The sequence below is a fragment of the Sinocyclocheilus rhinocerous genome, unplaced genomic scaffold (genome assembly GCF_001515625.1).
Source record: "Sinocyclocheilus rhinocerous isolate Xijiao unplaced genomic scaffold, SAMN03320098_v1.1 scaffold1435, whole genome shotgun sequence".
Classification (NCBI taxonomy): domain Eukaryota; kingdom Metazoa; phylum Chordata; class Actinopteri; order Cypriniformes; family Cyprinidae; genus Sinocyclocheilus; species Sinocyclocheilus rhinocerous.
In genome coordinates, this window is record NW_015644861.1 from 806,940 (window position 1) to 819,183 (window position 12,244).

A 12,244-nucleotide genomic window follows, 5' to 3' on the forward strand; every position below is an offset into this window, starting at 1 on the left:
ATAAATTGGTCTCTTCATTAGAAATTAGCCTACTGATTGCCACCATTGATGGACAAATTTTTTAAATAATATTAAAAATATCTGTATGACATTATATTCTGCAGTTCTTCCCTGTTGTACCGAATATCTATACTTTTCAAATTATCACATCGAAGTTAGAAATTCAAATACTGTGACAAAATTAATTTTGTAGGGTGCCACAAGTTTGTTAAAATTTCCAAAGGGTGCCGCGACTAAAAAAAGGTTGGGAAACACTGCTTTAAAGAACCTTTGACTGAATGGTTCTTTGTGTAACCAAAAATGGTTCTTCTATGGCATTGCTGTGAAGAACCTTTTAAGCACCTTTATTTTTAAGGGTGTATGTGTGTCTTCAGTTCTAAACTCTGGCAGTAAGTAAAAGACAAGGGTGTTTGAGCTCATTTTTTCATTAAATGAATACAACTTCCAATGAACCACCATGTAGTGATGTTAAAACACTGCAGTAAGATGTTCACGAGTCTGACTGCTTGAGTGAGATTATAATTGAGGGGAAGGTAGTTATTGTAGTCAGACAAACTAGTGGTTGTCTATTGTTTGTTCTAGGGTTGTAAGTGCATTTCTCTGGGTGAAAGCAGCTGCTAAATGACTTAATGTAAATATAAATTTCACTTGAATGAGAGACGGGGAGTGTGGAAGTGGTGGGGTGTTTATTGTAATGCTTTTAGTCCCATGCTAGCAATGTTGGCCGTAGTGCACGTTCAATGGAGCAAAATGAAGATAAACAACCTCCATTTCGAAGCTTTCTCTAAGCCACCGGGGCCTCTAATGCATCCCTAATGTGTGTAATGTGTGCTTGTGTTTTTGTGTGTTTTTGGGCGAGAGAAAAACTGTCTTGCTACTTAAAATGTAAAAAACATGTTGAAAAATATGTTTGTCACTTATTTTTCTCCTTTGGACTAATATTTGGAGAAAAATCAATCATGAGAATATGATATTTCCAAAAACATTTGGCAGTTGAATGTGCAAATGTTCTCCTATTCTTGACTGCCAGATTATTTTGTGTAAGTTAAACACTAACAGTCTTTCTCCTTCATACACACAAAATCCAAATTTCCATGTGCTAAATCAGCTGATTTTGATCAAATTAGACCATTTATGTCTGAAAAACCATGTTTTATGGACACAATGCAAGTAAGTCTAACAATACAAGCAAGTCTAACTCTGAATTGTGTACAAATTTTCAGTTGGAAATGTTGAGATGAACTCTGCATCATATGTAACTTCCCATTACACCTTCCTCTGCCCTCTACAACCTTCATGCAATAAAGCATTAATAGGCTTCATAGCATGTTTATAGTTTGTTTGTACCCAATAAATGCTGAAAATTATGACTAAATTCATTCTTGAATACAAATACTCCCCAGTGTCACATGATATGGAGGCTGGCTTTGGGGCCTGCAGCAACAGTTCTAGGACAATCAAGTGATGAGTTCAGTAGTCCAGATAAAATCTCTGAATGAAAACAAGTTCATACACCAAACTGAAATCAATCTGTCTACTTGAAGACAGCTACAGTATGCACATACAACCCTTACTAAAGTAAAAAACTTTACCAAGACTTATGTCTGTTCTAAAACCTAGATGCTGCCAATTAAAATGCTTTGTTTCATGGCCAGTTTCAAAATCACACGCATCGTAGAAAAGACAATCCCAAAATGCATTGTGCCAAGCTCAGGGGGGGAAAAAATGTCTTATTATTATCATGTTGAAACAATTGTGCTGATTAATATTTAATTAAAATTTTTGAAATGCAGTTGAATAGCAAAAATGTCTTATTATTATTATCATGTTGAAACAATTGTGCTGATTAATATTTAATTAAAATTTTTGAAAAGCATTTGAATAGCAATATTTTGAATAGCAGAAATAGAAATATTTTGTAACATATTACGTCTTTACTGTTAGTATTGATCAATTTAATCCAAATTACTGAAATAGTATATATATATATATATATATAATTTCTCTAGTATGTAATTGAAATTGATTATTGTACCACTTATTTGAGTATACCATTTATTTAGGCACATTATAGTATCATGCTTAGGCATGGGCCGATTACCGGTATCAATGTATGCCATGATATTTTTCTTCTTTTTAGGACAGCAGTAGCTCTAGCAGCAAATCAACCATCCACATCAAAAGCTGCAGAACAGCCCACAATTCAGCAAACATTTCAGAAACAAATCAAAGAAAAAATAAATAGATACTACTGTTCCAAATATTCTGTATGTTGCTCAAAATATATTGTGTTCAGTTTTTTTTTTGTTTTTTTTACCCAGACATTTTAAAATAACACATTTTAGAGCTGTAACAACAATACCGTGATTCTGTGAAACCGTGATATTTTTGCTTAAGGTTATCAAACCATCAAAATCTCATACCGGCCATGCCTGATCATGCTGTTAGCTTAGCAGCTTGCTAATATTAAACTCTAGGGAAATCATTTCAATCAATCAAGTTGAGTCAATTTGTGTAACTGTAGAGCTTTTTAAATCGGTCACTTTTCAGGTTTTATGACATGGTGCTGATGGAAGTCAGCAAGTAAGCAACAAGGCAGTAACAAGTAAGTTATGGATCAGAGCTAAAAAAAAAAAAAACTGGTTTACTGTCCACACTGCAGCTAAAACCTCTGACGCCTGTAATAAGAATTGTAACTACTGAAATATTGATCAGAATCACACTGACTTCTTTTTAATCATAAAAGGATGTTTATCTTTGGGTACTTTGTTATTGGCTGTGTCGGTCGTGTCGTGTGGCGGCACTGTAAACACTTTCATCTGTGAGCAACTGTGAAATCACGCATCTCTTTCAAATAAGTGAGTAAACTTTGATGCTGGTTATAGCATTATAGGTCCTCGGCTTTAAAAAGCCTGAGCAAAACTCATCTTTAAGAAACGAGCACAGGTCACATTTCATCATAGTCAAATAACAGTTTAATTTCTTCATATTTGGAGCAAATATTTACAGGCCTCTCCTATCCCAATCATCAGAGGCATTGACTCTAAAAAAAAAGAGACAATAAAAAAACACATTTCATTTGCTCATTAGCGTTTTAGCTGACTGTGTAAAGCGACATGTCAGTTTGCCCTAAATTTCTTTTTAATTAATTTTTAATTAATGAGCTTCCAGTTCAAGTAGTGCGTGTCACTGAAATAATGCCAATTCAGATAATAAACTGCACTAGTTCTCACAGACTAATCCTGCATAACTGATAAACTCACTTGATGACAAGCAGAAATTGAAAAGATGTTAATATGGCACTTGTACAATGCTGCATAATATGAAACGTGAGCTTCTAGACTTCCAGAAGCCAATGAATAGTACATACGCGCACACTGCCGAGGTACCACTTAAGTTCAATGCCAAAGTAGGCACTTGAACATGTAATATTTTGATAACAAAGATGGGCTAATCTCATCATTTATGAATGCAGAAGAAAAAAATCTATTGGTGTGAAAGCTGATTAGTAACGATGGAAAGGCCTCTGTCCAAAAGCCAATGCTTTGACTCAAACTCAATGCTACAGGCATCAACAAGAGAGAAAAAAAGGAAAGAAAGAAGAAACAGCTGAAGACGATTTCAGAGGGGGGAATTAAAAAAGCGTTTCACATGTAAAATCAAATCAAAATTGCTCTGTGTGAAAATGTTATGTCGTCTGGCTTTGATCTTATTCTAAATAAGATTCATTACTGTCATGCCAATAAATGTGCTAACTTTTGGTTGAAGAGAGAAAGAGGGGGTGGAAAGACAGGACATCGAGCATGTCTTGTGCGTGTAATGATAGCCTGATAATACTTAAATGCAGAAGGCAGATGTGTTCAGACAGGCAGAGTGAATTAAATCCAAGTGTTTATTGCCAAGCATTTCCTCAAAGCTCTTTAATTCTTCACAGTGAATTTGAAGTTATTTTTTCCTAATCATTCAAGATGATTACTATAATGAAAAGTGGTTAGCAGTAAACCAATTAAATTACTTCATTTACTACTGAAATTAAGAGGTCTATACTCATTTGGCCACTTTAGAATAAAAGAGACACAAAGGCTTTGGTTAATGTCACAGTCTGGGTCACGACTGGGGGAGGGATGGGTCTACAACCGGACAATACAAGGAACAATAAAGGCACAATGATCAGTTATATTGTTGTTCGTAATGGACCACCTGTCGGCAAACTATCAAAGTTATTTTTTCCTAATCATTCAAGATGATTACTATAATGAAAAGTGGTTAGCAGTAAACCAATTAAATTACTTCATTTACTACTGAAATTAAGAGGTCTATACTCATTTGGCCACTTTAGAATAAAAGAGACACAAAGGCTTTGGTTAATGTCACAGTCTGGGTCACGACTGGGGGAGGGATGGGTCTACAACCGGACAATACAAGGAACAATAAAGGCACAACGGCTTTTCGGGCCCGATACTAACGCTGCACTCATGCGTAAACACACACACAGTCACACAAAAAGCCACTTTGAAATTCCTTAAGGGTGTCAGTGTGAGGAATGTGGAGCAACACATGGTAAAAGAAGGTAAATCCAGAGAAGAGAGCCAAGGCGGGCTAGATGTAAATTAAAACTAAATCATATGCACTCATTTAGTTTTTTACCGAAAAAGAAATTAAAATTAGAGTCCAAAAATGAAAATAACGTTTCAGTACTAAAACAAGTCATATTAAAGCTCTTTGGCAACAAGCCACCTCTGAATATTTCAGTCGAACAAATTTTATATATTGTTACTCTAGCATCATTCACACTGCTGACATGTTTATCTGTTGTACCTTATCCACATTATAGTAATGAAATAGTTGCGTCATCAGAAAAGTTTATTAAACTAAATTTAACGTCACGGTTCCGATAAATGAGTTTGACCCTATAGAAACATTTCAGCCAAAACCGAAAATCTATTTCATTTGCTGTTTGATTTTTTTTGCTGAAATTTTGCTGCATTACTCACCCAAAGAAATGAACAATATTTTTGACAAATATGTTTAAAATAAGGTCAAGTTACATGAGATGATTCAAGCATATCAGTAGTCCATTTTATTCAGGTTGCCCCTTCATGGTGGCCTCCATGTTGAGATCACATGACCATCCACGTCTTGCAATTCAAGTTAATGAACATTTTGGGTTAATCACATGAACCCATTTTCCAGTCAGAGTCAAGTTATGTTGTAGCGAAGGTGGCAGTAGAGAGACTAATACCATCGTTGTTCAGGACAACAAATGAAATCAACAAATACACATTTAATTAGATTATGTAATGCACCTTTAAGCATCTGAGCCATTTTATTAAGCTCATCCTAGAAAGATTTTTACATTTTCTTAAGAAAATGCCCTTCCTTCAATGTAAATTTGGAATGGTAATTTTTCTCCAACAATGTCTAATCGTTAATGTTATTCCTCAACACCTTATCACTATGAAAAATTTGTTCAGGAAGACAAATAAGAACATTGAAAAATACACATTTAATTAACCTACCTGATGCACCTTTCAGCATTTCAGGCATTTCGTTAAGCTTCAAAGTCTAGCTAGATTTTTATATTTTCTGAAGAAAATGCCTTTCCTTCAAAAAAAGTTAATTGGACATTTTCACCGACAATGCCTAATGCTAAAAACAATCTCCTAAACAAACCACATGATTTGAGGTATCACCCATATCTATAACACGAACAGTCCTGGATATAAGTTCCAAGCTTTTGTTTGAATAATAGCAATAGTATTCTGTAGTAAACACCACTGAGTCTTGATTTACTTTGTCTAGATAAACAACCAGCCTGGCCGTAGAGTGAAGCGTGGAGGATTGATTTGAATATTTATGGCAACTGTGTTTCATTAAGTGTTGGAAGGCAGTATGGTGCTTGAGTGTGCCAGTGGGAACATGGCAGGGCATTGTGGGAAGGGTGCAGTATGTACTGGAGTGTGGCACTGGGTGTAATTCTGAGCCGTTCTTATTCAGCCCCTGCAGGAGTGTGTCACCCGGGATCAAAAGCCCATCTGACCAGAGCGGCACAGAGAGAGGCTTCAGACACAAGGAGCAGTTTTCATGCCGTGCCGACCCTGCAAGGGCCCGTGCACACGGACACGCGCACACACAGACAAGCAATCACGTCAATCTCGATTTCATTCTATCATGCCTACACACTCTCTCTGTCTCTTGTTTTTTTTGCCTTCCTCCATCATTATGTTCTCCTCCACTCCACTTTTTCCCTCCTCTCTTCCTCTGCTTTAGCTAACGCACAGGCTTTTCTTTCCTTTTTGATTTGATACACATCGCAGTGACCCTAAAACTGTCTCTTTTGATGGATGTGAAGGAAGAGCATGGTAAAGAGATGCCAGTGCTCTCCTCCGTAGAGGACTACCCATCCAAAACTACCATCCCATCCCATCCTTCCCTTTTTTTCTTTCTGCACTGCTTCCTCCTTTTCACGCTCCACTCCTCTTTAACATCTGCACCCTCTCTGCTTGTTTCAGCCCACATCTCTTCTCTCATCCCATCTCTCTCGCACCTCTCTTCTTCATCTGATTCTCTGAGGGACCTCAGTGGCGCATCAAGATGTCAGAGTGTTCGAATGCAAACATTCATCACTGACGTACATTGAGAGCATACACACAGAAAGCCACTCAGGACGGACATGCCTGGCAAGAGTCATAAATACAGAGAGCGCAGCCAAACAACTTGGGACGGTATGTGACAGTTCTCAAAAGTTTCAGCTTTTGGGACTGAAGTATTTTAAAAAATCTGTTTAGGGTTAAAAGAAAACCCACAAAGACACCTGTTGATGCATGTTGTACGTACAGCGAGACTCTTCATTCACTATGAATTTGACATTGGTCTTTTTTAGAGGGAAAAGGGAAGGAAATACATGGCGTACCTTGTATTATTAACAGTTCCATGACAGGAAAACGGGATGAAACTGGCTCTAATTAAACTGCATGGAACAGCAAGTGTCTAACAGGGTTCCAACAACTTGACCAATGAATTTCTAAAATTGTATGTCTCTTATTAGTCAATGCATGGAATTACTGCATAGTTTACTGGATAAAAGAGCACTTTCTTACAGATTAAATGCTTAAGATTTGCAGTGACATTTATATAATAATATGACATTTACAATTATTTTAACATTTCTTAGCATTTCCAGGTTTTCTATTACTGTCAAAATTCTGGTCTCCGATAAACAGATCTTAAGAAGGCAATGCTCATTAAAAAAAACGAAATGTTAACCTTCAAATTAGTGTTATTTCATGTTGAAATGCTGCTTCATACTTGTTGTGAATATAATATTAATGGTTTCCGCCTTTGTCTATAATAGGCTCCAAATTCTTACCATGAGCAGACCTTGACAGTGATTTAGAAGTTGATCTTACATTGGACTCTTTCTTGCAAGTGGCTTGCTTCTAAATATAACTTTTGAATAACAAATGTTTAATTTCTTCAAAAGTGAAGCTTTGAATGATGACAGTCAGACACAAATCCTTGACGGATTTCAGGTTTTATATAAAACTTAATTAGGGAAAACTGATGTCTGCACTGCATTAAATCAAACTAGTATGATGCTTGACAAAGCAGGATGACTCAGTTTCTGCCATTTGCCTGATGGGATGTGATCAATAACCTTCTGACCTCCTTAAGGTTGGGGTTTGGGCCACATCCAAAGCCATAGCGAGACCTTGACATTAACCAGGGGAGAAAGCTGAGTCTGCAAGCATGCAGAGAAAGTGAGAGAGGAAAAAAGTGCCAGCCACCAATGCTAAATAAAAGTCACAGGAGTGGGTGTTCTTGTAAACTGTTTTGAGTCGAATGCATTCATGCGTCTGCATTAATGCAACCTCTAAAAGAAAAAGAGATGGATTTCACAGCCCCAACACTGAAAAGCCCACGGCATCTCCATGCCAAATGCGTTTAATACGGTGAGACGTCGCTTGCAATACAATCATACTTTTGAATCTTTTAATCTTGCTGCCATTTTAAAGACTGAAATGCTCCCACGCGTGGCACGCAAAATCTGTGTTGTGCTTTAAAACATCCTAATTCAATCAGTAACCCCCCCTTGAAAAACAGCCTGCCGGGTACCAGAGCGACCCAGCTGGCACCGTACGCAGTGTACAGCCTGATGAAGCCGATTCCAGTCAAGGCTTAACTGAATTCTGCTCTGAATCATAATTCTGAATCTCAGAGTGTGTCAGCATCTTTCCTTTACATCCTTTCCTTTACACCCTTCCCCTTCCACACACATGCACTTTGTAAATTCATGCATCCTGCTCCCTCTACTTGTCAGTTTGATGGTCAGTCAATACGACATGTGTGTGACCTGAGAAAATGTGCGTGTTGACAGCATATACCTTTACCGCTTTTGTTGAGACACACACGGGCACGATCACCCACCCCTCTCTCTCTCTCCGTGTCCCTCACTCTGTCTGTTCATCTCTCTTTCTATGTCCCCCAATTCTTCCTCTATGTCTCTCTTTTCATTTCAATCCATCCCATTCTCATTCTCTCTAGCTTATGTCCCTCTTTTTCTCTCTGCCCCTAATTCTCTTCTCTTTCAGGTTCTCTGAAACCCTTAAGAGCACTAAATGTAAAAATGTATCTCATCTTTAAATAACAATTAACAATAATGTTACAACTATACAGTTTTATGCAATGACATAATTATAATCCACTTTTAAAAAAATAACTTAAAAGGTCTTGGTAAAATATGTACGTGTCAAAATAATGTTTTAAACCCTGGATGAAATTAAAAGTCACGCAAACTCGTTTTATGCTACACAACTCGAAACTTATAGCCTACCTTGAGCGCGCAACATGTGGGTATTCCAGAAGAACACAAGAGCAAAAATCCAACCCCACATCCCGCACTTCGCTTTCCTCGTCATCGCCTTCCTTGTATTTCCTTGTCGGTGAATAATCCCTTTAACTTTGCCCTTGGTAAGAGGGCTCTGACCCCCGCTAAAGCTGGAATCTATAACCTCGGCAGATGTGGAGGTTTGTGAGAAAAACCGAAAGTGCGCGCTCCGCTTCACCACATTTACAAGGCGATTCTCATTCACCCCACACGCGGGAGAGTTCAGCTCCGAGTCCGCGACTTTCCCGGTCGCTTTACTTTCATGTCTCACGGCTTTCGGGAAGCTCTCACCCTCATCAGCGCATTTAGCACTGAAAAAAACGACACCTTCAAACCAAAAAGACCAAGTCTCCGTACGCTGTTCCAAAATTAACGACACGCTCCGTGAACATCCCTTCAGTAATCGCGAGCCGCTCTTCTGTGTCCCGAGACGGCTCATGATGTTTCGGTATTGATTCCAGTTAAGTATTAATACGTTTGAGTGTACCGGATTTAATTTATCCGCTTAGAGCGTCAATATCTCCTGTAAAACCACGTTGTTTTGACGTGGGCTATTCGCAGTTTGATTATCTACCCGATCATTTCGAGCATTTTCACGGCATTGAGCGACTCTTGAAGAATCCCTTACAATCCATATCGGTGCTCATTAGATGTGCCTTTATCCATTTGGAGCAGACCTGGTTAAGTGTAATGTTACCCAGAAGACTTTATCTATCCAACAGGTTAACCAAGGCGCAAAAGAACGTCCAGTATAAATCCTCGTAAAGGAATAAACACCTGTGAACAGAAAAAGCAGACGTCATGAGTAGCAAATTACGAACGGTGTAGGCTAATATGATTTAATTCGTAGAACTTCTGAGCTGATAGCCTACATTTAATACATTTCTTGGACAAAACGTGTTACTGAGATGTTTTAATTAGGTACTTTTACAAACTTAACTAAAAATTAAATAGAAATACAAAACAAAAAATAACTTGCGGTTCCGTAAATGAGTCAAATTAATCCAGTACCTGATTGATAGCCTACATAACTGATTCACTAAAAAGACCAGGCAAGGAATCATTTGACCACACTAGTCGCTCTGCATGTTTTGATTCACTAAAAAGAGCCGGCTCTTGAGAGTCACTCCTTTAGGAATCGGATTACACTGGACGCGCTCTGTGTTTTTGATTCACTCAAAATAACCGACTCATATAGAGTCATTCGTTCGAGGTCGGACTAGTGTCGTGTTGTAGCTTCAGTAGCGGAGTGGTTGTAAATTGTGAGACAGAAACACTGTTAGGAATATTTTAGAGTATTTTATCCTGTCGGAAGAATACAAGTTATTGAACCGTCAATACAAATGAACGTTCCAGGTTTCACACCATGGCAACGGTAAACGCATTAAACAATAGCCTCCTCACCTTTATTTGTTTGAGCTCTGTTCCGTCAGTTACTCTTTAAAGTTCGGTTTTGCAGTGAATCGATGTAAATCTTAACTTTGGAAAGTTAAATTAAAGTCCTCGCCTAACGCTCTTGCAGTGAGGTTTGGCTGAATGAACACCGAACACCTGCTGCCCGGACCGAAGATGAAAAAAATAAATAAAAAACCTGTAACAAAGCTCCTGTCAGGCCAATGTAGTCGGATGCAAGTGAAATTGACACTTCTTTAAAAGGCTTTGAATGAGCCGCTCGAGTTTCTCTTCTCTGGAATAATAATTTGAACAGGGCTGAATGAATTTGAAGTTGAATTCAGCGTCCCACCCGCTCCGCCCTGCTGAGCGCTGATTGGTTCCCCTTTCTGCACACTATACGCGTGGAAAAGGAAAAGCTTCTGAAACACGGTGCCATGCGCCCCCAATCAGACAGAAACATACATGCTCCAAAGTCACACTGAAAATAAAAAGTTTCAGATCTCTTTTTAGAAAGTCTCGGAAAGGCTTAGTTTTTTGTCATTGCGTAATAAGTAATGCTGTGGAGTTTCATGTGGGATACAAAAGGTAGTTATTTTATTCACTTATTTTATGTTGTTACAAACCTTAATGTTTTTTGTTTTTTTTATCTACTGTGGATTTTTTTTTTCAAAACGTCTTGACAGCTCATAAAAAGTTCAAATAACTTTATTACAACTATAACTATATTGTACCTATATTACAAGACTTCTGAATGAGAACATAATGAAATTTAAGTGGTTATTCAAACATGAAAGATGCATAAAGCCATGGTTTGACGTCAAATCTTGATTTGAGAACTTTGATATTTGAGAGCTCTGACTTAAAATATGGTTTGTTCCTCAGATAGAGTAATACATTGGCTTTAGAAGACTTGGTAGCAAGGTTGCATGGACCAGCCTACTTTTTGTCATTTTTAGTTTGGAAGCAACATTGAGGGGAATAAATGAGAAAATGATTTTTGCATTTATAGGTGAATTATTTTCTAATTCCTGCAGAAAAATGCTTGGAACCAGTAGTGAGTGGATGAATATCGATATGAAAATTCAGAGCTGTTAGAGTGTCAAGATCAATGTGTTAATATTGAGCCAGCAATTATTTTATTAAGAAAATGTTGTGTTTTCCTTAAACGAAACACTGATAATTAAACCTATCTTAGATTATCTTAACCTATCTAAACCTATCTTAGATTTAACTGGACTATATCTTGTCAGAGTCTATTCAGGATTGCATTTATATAGTTATAGCAGGATGACACTGGTTAAAATGAAACCTGGAATTGTGGCATTTATCTTTTATTTAAATACATTTACTTTAAGATGGGTTGACAATATTATTCAGAATTGTTTAATGGCATTTGCTGTGTGTTTTTTTAAATAAACATTTTTGCCTTGAAAGCCACTGGAGTGCACAGAGAGGTTATTAAATGTAATTTTTAATCAATAATACTACACTTTTGTTGAATGTTAGACAATGGCTGCATTAAGCACTCAAAAAAGACATCAAGATGTTTATTAGCTTCTACAAAATGCAATTTCTGCTCACAGTGTTACTTCCATGAATAGCAACTCTCTGAAATCATTCTTTTCCAAACATAAGGCCTTAAACTACAAGTCGTTTCTGTTGAAAAGCTACGGAAGGAAGGGGGGGTGAGGGGTCTTGCTCCCGTCACTGAGAGCAGTTCCTTCATTTCTCAGTGGCAAAATGTGTTAATACTCTGGCCTCTGCCAGTGCTGGTCATTCCTTGGTTTCTATTAAGTATGTAATTGGAACAACTAATTCCAAAACCAATTTCATTTGCAATTACGTCCATCCCCATTCCGGGGCACTATTCATTTAAAGCTTGTATTACTCAGACAGCAATAGTGGACTGACATGAGGACACAGGTGTGTGCGCGCACACACACACACACACACAGATACCAA

At 37.6% G+C, this 12,244-nt stretch overlaps 1 protein-coding gene across 1 annotated transcript in view; it reads right to left on the minus strand.

The window, feature by feature from the left end:
- The window catches only part of LOC107758881 (protein sidekick-1-like), an 88,997-nt gene extending 79,583 nt beyond the window's left edge, over positions 1–9,414 (minus strand). The window contains exon 1 of the mRNA XM_016576711.1: positions 8,834–9,414. Within this exon, the coding sequence (XP_016432197.1) occupies positions 8,834–9,326 (493 nt within the window). The 5' untranslated portion in view covers positions 9,327–9,414. The remainder of the gene's footprint in view (positions 1–8,833) is intronic.
- Between the last annotated feature and the right edge of the window lie 2,830 nt (positions 9,415–12,244).